This window comes from Oncorhynchus nerka, linkage group LG15 (genome assembly GCF_034236695.1).
Source record: "Oncorhynchus nerka isolate Pitt River linkage group LG15, Oner_Uvic_2.0, whole genome shotgun sequence".
Classification (NCBI taxonomy): domain Eukaryota; kingdom Metazoa; phylum Chordata; class Actinopteri; order Salmoniformes; family Salmonidae; genus Oncorhynchus; species Oncorhynchus nerka.
Window position 1 is genome coordinate 74,181,047 of NC_088410.1, and position 18,585 is coordinate 74,199,631.

An 18,585-nucleotide genomic window follows, 5' to 3' on the forward strand; every position below is an offset into this window, starting at 1 on the left:
CATCAGATGACGCGAGACATTCACCTGCGTTATAATCAGCTGGTCACTAGAGCCAGCCCAGCAGCATGTAGTTACTTCCTGCCAATACTGTATATCAGGGTGAAGGAATTGCGGTACAATTCTATTTTATCATAGCTAACAGCAAACAAATAATTTTGCCGCTGCCGCAGGGAAAGTCATGATCATCCACCCTCGGACACTGAGAATTGAGTATGGAAAAACGACCAAAGTCATGTGCGTGGTTGGCACGGAACTTACTGTAAACATAAACAGGTAACGTTAGGCTAGTTCTCCAAGACATCAAGTATGGGTCGTCATTTATTGATTAATTTATTAGAAATATAATTCAATATTTACTAATGTCATGCATTGGTAAGGACGGTTGATTAACATTAATCTCAGTTATTGTTTGTAAAATCGTATCCCTCGTGTTATTATTCAGTTATTATTGAAATGAAAATGGAACACTAGACAATTGATCTAATGTAAAGGGGTGTGGTGCTGTTAACATTAAAAATATAGCCTAGTAATTTAAATCGCATGTCAAGTATTCAAGTAGTATTTTTCTCTCACACATATTAATAATTGAATATATTAATTTAATTGCTTTATAATCTTCTTCCACTTGTAGGTCCTGCGGTGATAATATATTTTTAAATGATTGATTACATCCATTGGCTATTTTGTTGTCATTTTACTACTTGGATATTCCAACTGCAAACGGAGTTGGAGGATCATGCCCCGATATTGGGCTGAAAGGACTGTTTGTGGTTGGCATTTGTATTCAGCGGAGGAGTCAGACCTCTTGTTCTTAGCGGAGGGAGTCTGCAACAGTCACTTCTTTCTGCTAGTCAACAGACTCTCGTTTGTTGTCCTTACAAGCTGTCAATTCATATGACTCCAGTGCAACAGAATTCGATGGATTATAATCAGTTCCTATGATTTCCAAGTTAACATGGTAGATGATTTCCAAGTTAGATAGAAAAGAGTGGTAAGCCCAACACAAATCGCCAACCTGAAGAATTAAACATATTGTGGTACTATCATGACTACGGCTGCAGTTAGTTTATCAGACTCTCCACATGGTATGATTACACAGCAGATACAGATGGTTGCACAACATCGGTGTGTGTAACAACTTAAATACTTATTGTTAAGAAACACTTCTCTTTGTGCTATTGTTTAGAGAAACCTAGGCTCTGTTCTGGCAAATACTATCCCTCCTCCAAAAACCTAATGTTCCTTTGGTGTGGACCACCTCCAGGGCTTAGCCTGGACTCCAGGTGTTAGGTTTTACAGCTAAGCTTAATGTTTATAAACAAGTGTCATACTGAGTATAACAACTTGGGATGTTGGTTGATACTTTGACATATAAGTACAATCCTTTTTGCCAGTATTCTTGTGTAGGTTGATAGTCCAGTATTTCTCCCTCTTTGGTACATTACTCATTGTAGAGGCATGTTGAAGACATCATACCTCTCTGATTACTTTAGCAATGTAACTTTAGAACTAGCACTGCCACCTGTTGCTTCTGGAAATAGGGGATAATGAACGGCACTCACGGATGGTGCTCTACTGCAGTATAGGTATGTCCTCTTGTGTTTACTCTGTTATTGCTATAGATTTGTATCAGAAAAGTATCAGGGTGTGATGTGTAACTGTCACATGTATTTATTGTTCCCCAAGGAGTGCCCCTCCTAGCTCCAAGTACTTCTCTGTGCAATGTAGTCCCAGAGTACAGTACAGGATCACCCCACCCCCACTGGAGAGTGGGACCCTCCCCACCTCTCTCAATGGTAATACAATGCTTCTTATCACCATGGACACTGCCAGCGAAGTGGGAAATGATAGCAAGGTAAATAAATTAGGCCACTCCCACAGCCATGATAGCTACACTCTTAGAAAAAAAAAGTGCTATCTAGAACCTAAAAGGGGTCTTTGGTTGTCCCCAAAGGGGAACCCTTTGAATAACCATTTTTGGCTCCATGTAGAACCCTATTGGGTTCCATTTAGAACCCTTTCCCAGAGGGTTCTGCATGGAACCCAAAATAGTTCTACCTGGGGACCCTGGAACACTTTTTTCTAAGAGTGAACCCTGAGACTTCAGTATGTTAAATCTTATTAATATAATCCTGAGTTGAATATTTCCTATCGGGACTGAACACCCTACAGTGAATTATGTTAATAAGAAAAACAAATCAAGTATTTGCTGCTCCTACGCCTCTTAAGAATGGCGTGCAAACCACACTGAAATAATGCAAATGTGGCACTCTCAACCTGATACCAGAGAGATGTCAAACAGTGGAAAGTGATGTGGTTAATCACAGTGCCAGTTCTATTGATACGGAATTGAAGGAGACTTAGTCAGTTCCAGAATGGGCCAGTTGTTTAGATTCTCCTCTGAAATTATGTACTGTACATATCTGGACATGAATATATCATAGAAGACCCCATCAAAACACAACCACTGCTTAGTCACCAGTGTTCTAGATGTTTAACTTTGTAAACGTTGTCCTTTGTTGTGCAGCTATCGGTCATGTATTATGGAGAGAAGACGGAGGTGTTAGGGAAAGCTGTCGTTCACCTCACCGCTGTTGGTATGTTGTGTTATGCTTAGGACAGGAGAGCACACCCATATAAACTACCACCCTCCCCCACCTTCAAAGCATACCTTTGTGAATGTCATTTGTACATTTTGATATTTCACTTGAGACCCCAAAGCAGCTCATGAGCTTCAGTGACACCCAGGGCCTCTCTGTCTTGTAGAGATTTCTCTGGATGTAGATGCTGATCGAGATGGCCAGGTGGAGAGGAACAACCCCAACAAGGTGGGTTATGTCTGCTGGGTCCATCCAGGCAGGTATCTTTCAGCTCAGAGGTCACTATCTTTGTTTCTTAACACAGCAGGGTACATAAGGAGACGTTCTAACATGAATAGGCATGTCAGAAGACTAGTGTTCATGCTGTTTTCCAAAACACAAAGGAAGATTGCCAAGGCACTTCTAGGAAATTATCTGTCAACTCACACAGAGCACAGCCTTCCACTGATATTAATAGGTATATCAAAATACTGTTCATACTATATTCCTGGAAGTGGGAAATTCTTTTGAACGTTGTGCTTTTCCACTCAGCTGTAAGTCTAATCTTACCTCATGCTAACACATTGGGAAAAGCTCATTCGGCAGGGCAGTGTTAGTTCTTGTCGCTGAATAACGAGTGTTCATCTCTACAGGGATCCTGGATGTGGGGGCCTAATGGCCATGGTGCCATCCTACTGGTCAACTGTGACTCAGAACACACCTATGGGAAGAGGCGGGACAGTGAGCGTGCTGAGGTCAGCAGGGTCTCAGGTATATAACAACAGCCAAGTCATCCTGGCCCACTGAGCTGACCGGCTGACAGTGCTACAGGCATTGCAATAAATCAACATTTTAAAGGCTGCAGGTCTGTGTTTTGTGTATAGTCAGCAGAGAGGAGCAGTAGGGATGTGTGTATTTGTGTTAGCTAAACACAAAATGCCTGAGCTAGGGGTATGTCCGGTGTGGTTTGATGGTTCCTTCACGACCACTATCCTTCTAGGATAAGTAGTTGGATTACACACTGTCATACCTATGTTGTCATTGAGATGAGGTCACATTGATTACGACATTGATGGGTTGACACTTGATGTACAATAATGTCAGTATTTGTGAAATGTCAGATCTGAAAGACATGTCCCCAATGGTGCTGCGGACCAGTGGCCCTGCCAAGCTCCCAGAGGGCTACAAGCTGACCATGCACATCTCCCAGGGGGATGCAGAGAGTGTCAGGGTCTTCAGAACCAGGTCCACAGCAGGCATGCACCAAACACTGAGTGAGTCAAGGACATTTTGTCCAGTCAGATCTTTTATGTGTTCTTGTGGCTGTCCATGCACGTATAATGTGTATACAATAGGGTTTTAATGCTGCGTATGCATATAAATGGAGATACATTTGATCCTCATTATAAAACATGATTTACTGCTGCAGAAAACCTGTTCTACAAGAGCTTTGTGAAGGACTACCCACTGGTGCTGGGCAGTGAGGATTTGTCCAAGGAGGTCCCGTACATAGGGGGAAACGCTGAGATGAATTTCTACGTTGAGGGCCTGAGATTCCCTGACAAAGACTTTGAGGGCCTCATCAGCATCAGCCTCAGCCTGCTGGAGCCCAGCTCTCAGGTACATTGTAACTATTTCACTGTTCCTAGTTTAAAACTTCAAAGGGTATATACTGTACCTACATTTACATTTACATTTAAGTCATTTAGCAGACGCTCTTATCCAGAGCGACTTACAAATTGGTGCTTTCACCTTATGACATCCAGTGGAACAGCCACTTTACAATAGTGCATCTAAATCTTTTAAGGGGGGTGAGAAGGATTACTTTATCCTATCCTAGGTATTCCTTAAAGAGGTGGGGTTTCAGGTGTCTCCGGAAGGTGGTGATTGACTCCGCTGTCCTGGCGTCGTGAGGGAGTTTGTTCCACCATTGGGGGGCCAGAGCAGCGAACAGTTTTGACTGGGCTGAGCGGGAACTGTACTTCCTCAGTGGTAGGGAGGCGAGCAGGCCAGAGGTGGATGAACACAGTGCCCTTGTTTGGGTGTAGGGCCTGATCAGAGCCTGGAGGTACTGAGGTGCCGTTCCCCTCACAGCTCCGTAGGCAAGCACCATGGTCTTGTAGCGGATGCGAGCTTCAACTGGAAGCCAGTGGAGAGAGCGGAGGAGCGGGGTGACGTGAGAGAACTTGGGAAGGTTGAACACCAGACGGGCTGCGGCGTTCTGGATGAGTTGTAGGGGTTTAATGGCACAGGCAGGGAGCCCAGCCAACAGCGAGTTGCAGTAATCCAGACGGGAGATGACAAGTGCCTGGATTAGGACCTGCGCCTCTTCCTGTGTGAGGCAGGGTCGTACTCTGCGGATGTTGTAGAGCATGAACCTACAGGAACGGGCCACTGCCTTGATGTTAGTTGAGAACGACAGGGTGTTGTCCAGGATCACGCCAAGGTTCTTAGCGCTCTGGGAGGAGGACACGATGGAGTTGTCAACCGTGATGGCGAGATCATGGAACGGGCAGTCCTTCCCCGGGAGGAAGAGCAGCTCCGTCTTGCCGAGGTTCAGCTTGAGGAGGTGATCCGTCATCCACACTGATATGTCTGCCAGACATGCAGAGATGCGATTCACCACCTGGTCATCAGAGTGGGGAAAGGAAAAGATTAATTGTGTGTCGTCTGCATAGCAATGATAGGAGAGACCATGTGAGGTTATGACAGAGCCAAGTGACTTGGTGTATAGCGAGAATAGGAGAGGGCCTAGAACAGAGCCCTGGGGGACACCAGTTTGAGAGCGCGTGGTGAGGAGACAGATTCTCGCTACGCCACCTGGTAGGAGCGACCTGTCAGGTAGGACGCAATCCAAGCATGGGCCGCGCCGGAGATGCCCAACTCGGAGAGGGTGGAGAGCAGGATCTGATGGTTCACAGTATCGAAGGCAGCCGATAGGTCTAGAAGGATGAGAGCAGAGGAGAGAGAGTTAGCTTTAGCAGTGCGGAGTGCCTCCGTGATACAGAGAAGAGCAGTCTCAGTTGAATGACTAGTCTTGAAACCTGACTGATTTGGATCAAGAAGGTCATTCTGAGAGAGATAGCGGGAGAGCTGGCCAAGGACGGCACGTTCAAGAGTTTTGGAGAGAAAAGAAAGAAGGGATACTGGTCTGTAGTTGTTGACATCGGAGGGATCGAGTGTAGGTTTTTTCAGAAGGGGTGCAACTCTCGCTCTCTTGAAGACGGGAGGGACGTAGCCAGCGGTCAGGGATGAGTTGATGAACGAGGTGAGGGAAGGGAGAAGGTCACCGGAAATGGTCTGGAGAAGAGAGGAGGGGATAGGGTCAAGCGGGCAGGTTGTTGGGCGGCCGGCCGTCACAAGACGCGAGATGTCATCTGGAGAGAGAGGGGAGAAAGAGGTCAGAGCACAGGGTAGGGCAGTGTGAGCAGAACCAGCGGTGTCGTTTGACTTAGCAAACGAGGATCGGATGTCGTCGACCTTCTTTTCAAAATGGTTGACGAAGTCATCTGCAGAGAGGGAGGAGGGGGGGAGGAGGATTCAGGAGGGAGGAGAAGGTGGCAAAGAGCTTACTAGGGTTAGAGGCAGATGCTTGGAATTTAGAGTGGTAGAAAGTGGCTTTAGCAGCAGAGACAGAGGAGGAAAATGTAGAGAGGAGGGAGTGAAAGGATGCCAGGTCCGCAGGGAGGCGAGTTTTCCTCCATTTCCGCTCGGCTGCCCGGAGCCCTGTTCTGTGAGCTCGCAATGAGTCGTCGAGCCACGGAGCGGGAGGGGAGGACCGAGCCGGCCTGGAGGATAGGGGACATAGAGAGTCAAAGGATGCAGAAAGGGAGGAGAGGAGGGTTGAGGAGGCAGAATCAGGAGATAGGTTGGAGAAGGTTTGAGCAGAGGGAAGAGATGATAGGATGGAAGAGGAGAGAGTAGCGGGGGAGAGAGAGCGAAGGTTGGGACGGCGCGATACCATCCGAGTAGGGGCAGTGTGGGAAGTGTTGGATGAGAGCGAGAGGGAAAAGGATACAAGGTAGTGGTCGGAGACTTGGAGGGGAGTTGCAATGAGGTTAGTGGAAGAACAGCATCTAGTAAAGATGAGGTCGAGCGTATTGCCTGCCTTGTGAGTAGGGGGGAAGGTGAGAGGGTGAGGTCAAAAGAGGAGAGGAGTGGAAAGAAGGAGGCAGAGAGGAATGAGTCAAAGGTAGACGTGGGGAGGTTAAAGTTGCCCAGAACTGTGAGAGGTGAGCCGTCCTCAGGAAAGGAGCTTATCAAGGCATCAAGCTCATTGATGAACTCTCCGAGGAACCTGGAGGGCGATAAATGATAAGGATGTTAAGCTTGAAAGGGCTGGTAACTGTGACAGCATGGAATTCAAAGGAGGCGATAGACAGATGGGTAAGGGAGAAAGAGAGAATGACCACTTGGGAGAGATGAGGATCCCGGTGCCACCACCCCGCTGACCAGAAGCTCTCGGGGTGTGCGAGAACACGTGGGCGGACGAAGAGAGAGCAGTAGGAGTAGCGGTGTTGTCTGTGGTGATCCATGTTTCCGTCAGTGCCAAGAAGTCGAGGGACTGGAGGGAGGCATAGGCTGAGATGAACTCTGCCTTGTTGGCCGCAGATCGGCAGTTCCAGAGGCTACCGGAGACCTGGAACTCCACGTGGGTCGTGCGCGCTGGGACCACCAGATTAGGGTGGCGCGGCCACGCGGTGTGGAGCGTTTGTATGGTCTGTGCAGAGAGGAGAGAACAGGGATAGACAGACACATAGTTGACAGGCTAGAGAAGAGGCTACGCTAATGCAAAGGAGATTGGAATGACAAGTGGACTACACGTCTCGAATGTTCAGAAAGTTAAGCTTACGTAGCAAGAATCTAATTGACTAAAATGATTAAAATGATACAGTACTGCTGAGGTAGGCTAGCTGGCAGTGGCTGCGTTGTTGACTTTGTAGGCTAGCTGGCAGTGGCTGCGTTGTTGACACTACACTAATCAAGTCGTTCCGTTGAGTGTAAAGTTTCTACAATGCTGCTATTCGGGGCTAGCTGGCTAGCTAGCAGTGTTGATTACGTTACGTTGCGTTAAAAGAACGACAATAGCTGGCTAGCTAACCTAGAAAATCGCTCTAGACTACACAATTATCTTTGAAACAAAGACGGCTATGTAGCTAGCTATGTAGCTAGCTACGATCAAACAAATCACACCGTTGGGACTGTAATGAAATGAAATGAAAATGTGATACTACCTGTGGAGCGAAGCGGAATGCGACCGGAATGCGAAAGTTCTATTCAGTAGACGTTGGCTAGCTGTTGGCTAGCTAGGAGTGACTCCTACGTTAAGGTCGACAAATAGCTGGCTAGCTAACCTCGGTAAATTAAGATAATCGCTCTAAGACTACACACTCTAAACTACACAATTATCTTGGATACGAAGACAGCAAAGACAACTATGTAGCTAGCTAACACTACACTAATCAAGTCGTTCAGTTGAGTGTGATAGTTACTACAGTGCTACGGTAGACGGTGAACGTTAGCTAGCTGCTGGGCAGATAGGAGGACGACGAAATACGATAATTACGCAATTATCTTTGATACAAAGACGGCTATGTAGCTAGCTAAGAAGAAATTGCTAAGATTAGACAAATCAAACCGTTGTACTATAATGAAATGTAATGAAATGTAATGAAAAGTTATACAACCTGCAGACCGAAGCAGACCGAAGCGCGGAATCGTGGAATCTATCATTCTTGTTTTTGTTCCGTTATTTTGCCAGGGCTTCCCTGAGACGCCCATCTTTACAGACAGGGTGGTGTTCCGTGTGGCTCCCTGGATCATGACACCAAACACACTCAACCCTCTGGAGGTCTTCGTCTGCAGGTGAGCGATGATGAAGAAGAAAATTATGATGATCAAATCACATTTTATTTGTCACATACACATGGTTAGCAGATGTTAATGCGAGTGTAGCGAAATGCTTGTGCTTCTTGTTCCGACAGTCCTGGCATTGATGTTGATGGAAATAATGATGGCGCTGTCTGTAAACTTATTCCAACAACTGTTTCTGTGCATTTGGTTACCCAGCACATCTGATAACTATCAGTTCCTAAAGGGAATGAGGAGGCTGGTGGAGAACAGTGGGTATAAGCTGAAGGTTTGTCATGAGTACATGAACAGAGGTGACCGCTGGATGCAGGTAAGCAGTGAGATTCAGCTCCTAGCCTATCATGCACTTTTGTGCATTTGAACTTCTTTCAATTCCAACCTTTTTTAAACACCATTTATTTCACATCCTTTTACATCAATGTAAATCATTGTCAGTCTTGTCTCTCGGTTTCAGCTAAAAGAAATCAGAACATAGACCAGTGTCTTTGTTTCTAACTGCATGAAAAATATAGAAATATAATAGACATGTAAAGAAGTTTTCTCTCTCAGGATGAGATAGAGTTTGGCTACATTGACTCTCCTCACCAACGTTTCCCTGTTGTGCTGGACTCCCCCCGAGACGGAGAACTACAGGATTTCCCTTATGATGTGCTACTGGTAAGAAAAGGCATTCACCACACCTGCAGTTAAAATGTTCTTATTTCCATACTGTGAGGGATGTGGTGGAACTCTTTCTCAACCTCTCTGCCTGGTGCCCTCAGGGCCCAGACTTTGGCTATGTGACGAGGACAGCATATGATGAGGAAGTGAGCAGCCTGGACTCGTTTGGTAACCTGGAAGTTAGCCCTCCAGTTATTGTAAATGGAAAAATCTACCCTCTGGGCAGGATCATAATTGGAGTGGCTTTCCCCACGTGAGTGTACCTTAGCCAGGGGTTAGTTGCTTCAACGGAAGAGAATCTGGTTCTTAGATCCCAATATTTGCCGTTATTCGAAAGTTGATTTATTAATTAAATAACCTTGATGCTACTTCCTTCTATAAATCTCTTGCTAATGATTAATTCATATTTGGAACAAAGAGATGGGCTCCCAAGTGGCGCAGCGGTCTAAGGCACTGCATCTCAGTGCTAGAGGTGTCACTACAGACACCCTGGTTCGAATCCAGGCTGTATTGTAACCGGCAGTGATTGGGAGTCCCATAGGGCGGTGCACAATTGGACCAGTGTCGTCCGGGTTTGGCTGGTGTAGGCCGTCATTGTAAATAAGATTTTGTTCTTAACTGACTTGCCTAGTTAAATAAAGGATCATTTAAAAAAAATGTTAAATAAAAAATGCCTGTGAGCAGTGGTGATAAGGCTGTTTAACTTTTCAGGGCAACCAAGGGCCGCAACATGACCAAAGTAGTGCAAGACTTCCTTTGGGCACAGAAAGTCCAGGAGCCCATTGCACTGTTCTCTGATTGGCTTCTGGTTGGGCATGTGGATGAATTCATGACTTTTGTCCCAGCTCCTGACAAAAAGGTAAAACAATATTGTCAAGGAAAGTATAGTTGCCCGCTCCATTAGAACATGTGAGTAAATACACTGTGTTCTTTAATATAGAGTAAAAATGACGGCGAGCAAAGAATTGTTAATGCCGTCCATTTGCACAAAGTATTTAGACATGACGCAGGCTGTGGCTGCCATGTGGTTTATGTGATAATGTAAAGCTGTCAGGAAGTCAAATGAAGCGCACGGCCAATGTTGTCTTTGTCCTCTGTTTAGGGATTCCGGCTGCTGCTCGCCAGCCCCGACGCAGGCTACAAACTATTCAGAGGCTTACAGAACGACGGGCATGGACAAGCCAAAATGTTTGACGGTAGGCCTTCAGTTAGGCGACTAATTTCACTGTCTCAGTGTGTATCACAGTAGTTATAATTGTACCAGTGGAGGCTCCTCAGAGGAGGAAGCGGAGGACCATCCTCAGTGAATTTCATAAGAATGGTAAAACATTGAAAAAGTTATCCTTGTTAGATAACTATACTAGATATATTCACGTCACCTAAAATTGATTAAAACACACTGTTTTGCAATGGTCTCAGTAGCCTCAACAACACTGTGTAGGGTAGCACCATGGTGTAGCCGGGGACAGCTAGCTTCTGTCCTCCTCTGTGTCGTGACTAATGACTGCTATTTGTAGAATAATTGCCTACTATGTTTAATTATTAATCGCTTTAAATTCATCATTTAACAATTAACTAATTAGGAATTTGGGGTACCACGGGAACAGTTGTTGACCTAGTTATTATCTTCCGACTTACACTCTAAAGATGATCTAAATATCTATAACAGTCAGTTATTAATTATTACATTCTGAACATCTCATAATCCGCACGCACCCTAACCTAAGTGATGAATCAGCAATACACAAATTGGTTTAATTATTTATTTACTAACTAATTAAATCATCACACAGAATACGTAAACACACACAGCATAGGTTATTGATTACATACATAATAGAATGAAAACAGGTTCCTAGTGGACTAACAAAAGCATGACCGTTTGGTTACGCAATGGAAAGGGGAAGGTTATGTGAGTCAACTTCTCATACAGTGGGGCAAAAAAGTATTTCGTCAGCCACCAATTGTGCAAGTTCTCCACTTAAAAAGATGAGAGAGGCCTGTAATTTTCATCATAGGTACACTTCAACTATGACAGACAAAATGAGGGAAAAAAATCCAGAAAATCACATTGTAGGATTTTTTATGCATTTATTTGCAAATTATGGTGGAAAATAAGTATTTGGTCAATAACAAAAGTTTATCTCAATACTTTGTTATATACCCTTTGTTGGCAATGAAAGAGGTCAAACGTTTTCTGTAAGTCTTCACAAGGTTTTCACACACTGTTGCTGGTATTTTGGCCCATTCCTCCATGCAGATCTCCTCTAGAGCAGTGATGTTTTGGGGCTGTTGCTGGGCAACATGGACTTTCAACTCCCTCCAAAGATTTTCTACTGGCTAGGCCACTCCAGGACCTTGAAATGCTTCTTACGAAGCCACTCCTTCATTGCCCGGGCGGTGTGTTTGGGATCATTGTCATGCTGAAAGACCCAGCCACGTTTCATCTTCAATGCCCTTGCTGATGGAAGGAGGTTTTCACTCAAAATCTCACGATACATGGCCCCATTCATTCTGTCCTTTACACGGATCAGTCGTCCTGGTCCCTTTGCAGAAAAACAGCCCCAAAGCATGATGTTTCCACCCCCATGCTTCACAGTAGGTATGGTGTTCTTTGGATGCAACTCAGCATTCTTTGTCCTCCAAACACGACGAGTTGAGTTTTTACCAAAAAGTTATATTTTGGTTTCATCTGACCATATGACATTCTCCCGATCTTCTTCTGGATCATCCAAATGCTCTCTAGCAAACTTCAGATGGGCCTGGACATGTACTGGCTTAAGCAGGGGGACACGTCTGGCACTGCAGGATTTGAGTCCCTGGCGGCGTAGTGTGATACTGATGGTAGGCTTTGTTACTTTGGTCCCAGCTCTCTGCAGGTCATTCACTAGGTCCCCCCGTGTGGTTCTGGGATTTTTGCTCACCGTTCTTGTGATCATTTTGACCCCACGGGGTGAGATCTTGCGTGGAGCCCCAGATCGAGGGAGATTATCAGTGGTCTTGTATGTCTTCCATTTCCTAATAATTGCTCCCACAGTTGATTTCTTCAAACCAAGCTGCTTACCTATTACAGATTCAGTCTTCCCAGCCTGGTGCAGGTCTACAATTTTGTTTCTGGTGTCCTTTGACAGCTCTTTGGTCTTGGCCATAGTGGAGTTTGGAGTGTGACTGTTTGAGGTTGTGGACAGGTGTCTTTTATACTGATAACAAGTGCCATTAATACAGGTAACGAGTGGAGGACAGAGGAGCCTCTTAAAGAAGAAGTTACAGGTCTGTATGAGACAGAAATCTTGCTTGTTTGTAGGTGACCAAATACTTATTTTCCACCATAATTTTCAAATAAATTCAAATAAATTCCTACAATGTCATTTTCTGGATTTTTTTCTCATTTTGTCTGTCATAGTTGAAGTGTACCTATGATGAAAATTACAGGCCTCTCTCATATTTTTAAGTGGGAGAACTTGCTCAATTGGTGGCTGACTAAATACTTTTTTGCCCCTCTGTATATACATATGGAAGCTACGCTCACAGGAATATGAATAATTTGCACATGAACGACCGCTCATTCGGAAAAGAAATGCAATACAGTTGAAGTCGGAAGTTTACATACACCTTAGCCAAATACATTTAAACTCAGTTTTTCACAATTCCGGACATTTAATCCTCGTAAAAAGTCAGCTAGGATTCAGTTAGGATCCCCACTTTATTTTAAGAATGTGAAATGTCAGAATAATAGTAGAGAATTATTTATTTCAGCTTTTATTTATTTCATCACATTCCCAGTGGGTCAGAAGTTTACATACACTCAATTAGTATTTGGTAGCATTGCCTTTAAATTGCCTTTAAATTTCGGGTAGATTTCCACAAGCTTCCCACAATAAGTTGGGTGAATTTCCCATTCCTGGTGTAACTGAGCTGGTGTAACTGAGTCAGGTTTGTAGGCCTCCTCACTCGCACACCTTTTTTCAGTTCTGCCAACAAATTTTCTATGGGATTGAGGTCAGGGCTTTGTGATGACCACCCCAATACCTTGACTTTGTCCTTAAGCCATTTTGCCACAACTTTGGAAGTATGCTTGGGGTCCTTGTCCATTTGGAAGAACCAATTGCAACCAAGCTTTAACTTCCTGACTGATGTCTTGATGTTTCAATATATCCACATAATTTTCCAGCCTCATGATGTCATCTATTTTGTGAAGTGCACCAGTCCCTCCTGCAGCAAAGCACCGCCGCAACATGATGCTGCCACCCCTGCGCTTCACGGTTGGGATGGTGTTCTTCGACTTGCAAGCCTCCCCCTTTTTCCTCCAAACATAATGATGGTCATTATGGCCAAACAGTTCTACTTTTGTTTCATCAGACAAAAGGATATTTCTACAAAAAGTATGATCTTTGTCCCCATGTGCAGTTGCAAACCATAGTCTGGCTTTTTTATGGGGGTTTTGGAGCGGTGGCTTCTTCCTTGCTGAGTGGCCTTTCAGGTTATGTCGATATATGACTCATTTTACTGTGGATATAGATACTTTTGTACATGTTTCCTCCAGCATCTTCACAAGGTCCTTTGCTGTTGTTCTGGGATTGATTTGCACTTTTCACACCAAAGTGCGTTCATCTCTAGTAGACAGAACGTGTCTCCTTCCTGAGCGGTATGACTGTTGCGTGGTCCCATGGTGTTTATACTTGCGTACTATTGTTTGTACAGATGAACGTGGTACCTTCAGTCATTTGGAAAATGCTCCCAAGGATGAACCAGACTTGTGGAGGTCTACAATTTTTTTTCTGAGGTCTTGGCTGTTTTCTTTTTATTTTCCCATGATGTCAAGCAAAGCGACACTGAGTTGGGAGGTAGGCCTTGAAATACATCCACAGGTACACCTCCAATTGACTCCAAATATGTCAATTAGCCTATCAGAAGCTTCTAAATCCATGACATCATTTTCTGGAATTTTCCAAACTGTTTAAAGGCACAGTCAACTTAGTGATTTGTAAACTTCTGACCCACTGGAATTGTGAAACAGTGAAATAATCTGTCTCTAAACAATTGTTTGAAAAATTACTTGTCATGCACAAAGTAGATGTCCTACCCGGATTGCCAAAACTATAGTTTGTTAACCTGTTACGTCTAGGGCGGAGGTTCCGCCAGTGGAACATTTCGACAACATCCTGTGAAATTGCAGATGCCGAAATTAAAATTTAAAAAATATTTAACTTTCATACAATCACAAGTTCAATACACCAAATTAAAGCTTATCTTCTTGTTATTCCAGCCACCGTGTCAGATTTCAAAAATTCTTTACGGCAAAAGCAAACCATGTGATTATCTGAGGACAGCACCCCATCAAACAAACACATGACAATCATATTTCAACCCGCCAGGCGCGACACAAAACTCAGAAATAACTATATAATTCATGCCTTACCTTTGAAGATCTTCTTCTGTTGGCATGTCCCATAAACATCACAAATGGTGCTTTTGCTCGATTAATTGCATTGTTATATCTCTAAAATGTCAATTTATTTGACGTGTTTGATTCAGAAAAACACCGGTTCCAACTCGCCCAACATGACTTCAAAATATCTAATAAGTTACCTGTAAACTGTGTCCAAACAACTTTAGGTATTTTAAAATGTAAATAATCGATCAAATTTAAGACGGCATAAACTACGTATAAAATGAAAGTGGAGCGAGCTTCAGGTCACACGCCCCAAGTAAAACAGTCCACTTGGCTATACACCCAGAAAGGAAATGGCTATTTCTACATTTCTCAAAGGAAAAACATCAACAAATTTCTAGAGACTGTTGACATCTAGTGGAAGCAATATGAACTGCAACCAGATGCCTCAGAAATCTAGATTCACATTGAAAACTAATTGAAAACACTGTCACCTCAAAAAAAAGATTTCCTGGATGGTTTGTCCTCTGGGTTTCGCCTGCCAAATAAGTCATGTTTACTCACAGACATCATTTTATCAGTTTTAGAAACTTCAGTGTTTTCTATCGAAATCTACCAATTATATGCATATCCTAGCTTTTGGGCCTGAGTAGCAGGCAGTTTACTTTGGGCACGCTTTTCATCCGGACGTGATAATACCGCCCCCTAGCCTGAAGAGGTTTAACAAGAAATTTGGAGTGGTTGAAAAACGAGTTTTAATGACCCCAACCTAAGTTTATGTAAACCTCCGACTTCAACTGTATATATTTATGCATAGATGTCTTTCTCTGTTGTCTCTGTTGAAACCACTTGATCTGTCTATGGGAAGTGGTTTGATTGAAGTCTCTGGTTGTTCACCAGGGGTCACAATGTCCTTCTTAGTTTTAGGCTTCTTCTGTTCTGGACTATTCCTTAGAGTAGATACTACAGGTGTACCACACGGTGTTCAGTGGGATCTGTCTTCCCTCATCTTTGGTCAACTGTTCTAGACTACTTTACATGCACAGCTGCAGACGGTGCATGTTTTGGTCTGGTTTACAAAGTTTCTCACCATTTTAGCGTGTGGACCGCGGCCTCACGTTCTCTGGTCTCAATGGTTGATTATTCAGGGTACAGCTAGGACCACTTAACACGCCGGCAGCACCCCGGCATGTTTTGGTCTAATGTAAATTTCGTTAGCAAATCCTTTTCAGAACTCTGGTCTTAGGGGCTTTCCAACACGCCGACACAATGTCTGTGCTCACATGGGCATGGTTACTGACTGGGCCCAGGTTTAGGTTTCGAAGGCTAAAATCAAATTTATATAATTTCAAAAATTGTTTCATATTTAATCATATAATTTTTACATTTAGATGTAAATCTGATATATACAGTGTGCAAGCTCTTAAAGTTACAATGTTTCTGTTATAAAGTCTTTCTGATAATTTTAATCACATCACAAAATGGACATTAATTTTCCATATTCCATCTCACATCATTCCCAACATTCTTTATTAGACATATTGTTTCATTATCCACTTTTGGATGTTGGAGTTTTGGTGGCAAAGTCTCAATGTGTAACAAATTATTTTCACCATTCATACTGTAGGGCAAGAGAGAGAAAGTGTACGACCTGCTGTTAAGTCATAAAACCGGCCCAACTCCCACCTCAGGTGGGAGAGAGTGGGGTCTGGCAATGGGGGAGAGAGAGTGGGATCTGTCAGCTATGTGCAGAGCTGATCTGGCACCTTTGATCCTCACCAAGGAGAGAGCATCATGAACTCTGGGTACATTGACTTCAATACAAAACCTTGGAAGCTCATGTTTCTCACCCCCTTCCATAGACTTACACAGTAATTCTGAGAACTTCCTCCAACCTATCAGAGCTCTTGCAGCATGAACTGACATGTTGTCCACCGACTCAAAGGATCATAGAATCAATCTAGTACTGAATGCATAAGCTACAGCTAGCTAGCACTGCAGTGCATAAAATGTGGTGAGTAGTTGACTCTGTTATGATATGAAGGTTTGGCTTGGAAAGGTTTTTTCGCCTGATCACAGATAGCTGATGTGTTGTGCAGTGAAGTCTACAAGTGAAGGGAAATTGTGAGAGGAGGAGCGCGCGTAGATGCGAGAAGTAATTATACAAAGATCAAAGGGATTATGCTGTTTGTATGTGGCTGCTAGGAAAGTGAACTGTAATCATTCAGCTGATTCTGCAAAATGTTACTTAATTGATATGAAACGGGGACAAACATAGTTCAATTTGTCTAATATAAACTCTCACTTGCATCTGTTAGACTAATGATTACACCCTAGATCAGCTAGATACAGGCAAGACTGTGCAACATGATATTGAATGTGTCAATGTTCGTTACTTTGATTACACACATTTCTCTTGACCTGTGCACCTACTTTCATAGGCTAGGTTGTAGCATCCTCGATGGGTATAGAGAAAATTTTAGTATCATGTAGTAGCATAAACCTATCGATGTAACATTTGGCTGAGTGACTGGAATATGCATGACAGTCATCCAATATGCTGTAATAGAAATAAGGCCACCCCCTAAAAAAAACAATTGTCCTCCCTCATCTTAAACGTCACCGACCACCCCTGAACTGTGTGTGTTAATAATCAACACCGACTTCCTTCCCGATCCTAACAGGTCTTGGAGCAGAAGAAGAGATTACGGTAGATGAGATTTTGAGTGATGACAAACTTGGGGCAGAAAACAACTATGTCCAGGTGAGGGAAACTAAACGCCAGATGAACTAGTTACTCAGAGAGGCTAGCAGAGCATTGCAGTGCTTGGTGAAATAACCATGTAGATGTTGTGACTGCTGCCGTCCCACAGAGCTGTATAGACTGGAACAGGGATGTCCTTAAGAGGGAGCTGGGTTTAGACGACGATGATATCATTGATCTGCCCATCCTTTTCCATGTGATGGAGGAGAACAGGGCAGTGGCCTATTACCCAGACATGGTGAGCAGACGCAGGTTCTACACTAGAACACCTCCAAACCAAAAGTACTTCCTATTTTATTTGTTATACATTTTACATTACATAATGGCAAAACTCAAAAATGCTGCCAAATCATTTTAGACATTTTGTGATGATTTTCTACATGTGATTAGGAAGTATGCTCAAATCATCTACTACCCAAGTAGCGCAAGAAGCAAATCCTAAATGAGGCATATGTCTCTACCTCCAGGTGAACATGATTGTGTTGGGGAAGAACCTGGGCATCCCTAAACCATTTGGGCCCAAGGTGGATGGCCGCTGTGCCCTGGAGGCAGAGATGACCTCCCTCATGGAGGGCCTGGGACTCCGCTGCACATACATTGATGACTTTGCCTCCTACCACAAACTGCTGGGAGAGGTTCACTGTGGCTCCAACGTTCGCAGGGAACCCTTCTCCTTCAAGTGGTGGAACCTGGAGATGTGAGGGATTTGGGGCAAGGAATGGTTGTAGTTAGAAAGAGGGAATAAGGCTTGACGTAAACAGCAGCAACATTCGCCAGCAGCAGTCATCTTCAAACAACAACAGTAGTCCTTGTACTGTATTACCCCTTTGTCTTTATTAAACATGTATTTGCCTTTTTTTACAAAAGGATGAAAAGATATATTTATAAACAAGACTTTCGGACTTTAACAAGGGCTTAAGGAGATTATCAACGAGAACAGAAATACAATCATCTGAATTAAGCACATTGTAGGCTGAATCTGTTGTTTGGATTGTCTGCGTGCTCAATCCAAGTGTTGTATTTACAGGTACTAAAACCAGTACAGATTAACAGGACCACAGAGAAATGTGTAATTTGGAGCCTTGAAGACTTGTGAGAGTTTTAATACATTTATTTTAAGCTTTGAGATGAAAATATATTTTGAATTTCAGTGCCTGGAATGCACACTATGACTCCAAAGGCTCTCTTAACCTGATGTAACTTCCAATCACATTTCAATTAATAGTATTTTGTTGAATCATAATCTTTAGAATGGTGTTTGATAATAATACATGATTAAATACATGTCAGACTAACTGTATTTTGATGTAGTGTTCCTT

General features: G+C 43.6%; 1 protein-coding gene across 2 annotated transcripts; it reads left to right on the plus strand.

Moving 5' to 3' along the window:
- On the plus strand, positions 1 to 18,566 carry LOC115143292 (protein-arginine deiminase type-2-like). 2 transcript variants are annotated; one of them, XM_065001893.1, is made up of 16 exons: positions 1 to 273; positions 1,687 to 1,855; positions 2,528 to 2,597; positions 2,767 to 2,828; positions 3,233 to 3,350; positions 3,701 to 3,853; positions 4,009 to 4,199; positions 8,341 to 8,444; positions 8,649 to 8,760; positions 9,000 to 9,107; positions 9,212 to 9,363; positions 9,822 to 9,969; positions 10,213 to 10,306; positions 17,187 to 17,266; positions 17,376 to 17,548; positions 17,734 to 17,822. In XM_065001893.1, the coding sequence occupies exons 1-16, from the start codon at positions 179 to 181 to the stop codon at positions 17,735 to 17,737; spliced, it is 1,833 nt and encodes a 610-aa protein (XP_064857965.1). In that variant the 5' UTR covers positions 1 to 178; the 3' UTR covers positions 17,738 to 17,822. The 2 variants fall into 2 exon arrangements, with proteins under 2 accessions (XP_064857965.1, XP_029539393.2); XM_029683533.2 differs by having other exon boundaries at positions 4 to 273; positions 17,376 to 17,504; positions 17,734 to 18,566.
- The last annotated feature ends 19 nt before the right edge of the window (positions 18,567 to 18,585 follow it).

What these genes read in the sequence shown, in the direction of transcription:
- LOC115143292 (XM_029683533.2), top strand. Translation starts at nt 179, where the DNA reads ATGATCATCCACCCTCGGACACTGAGAATTGAGTATGGAAAAACGACC. An exon ending in AGGCATGCACCAAACACTGA is followed by an intron (nt 3,854 to 4,008) that starts GTGAGTCAAGGA and finishes TTACTGCTGCAG; the next exon opens with AAAACCTGTTCTACAAGAGC. An exon ending in TCCCTTATGATGTGCTACTG is followed by an intron (nt 9,108 to 9,211) that starts GTAAGAAAAGGC and finishes TGGTGCCCTCAG; the next exon opens with GGCCCAGACTTTGGCTATGT.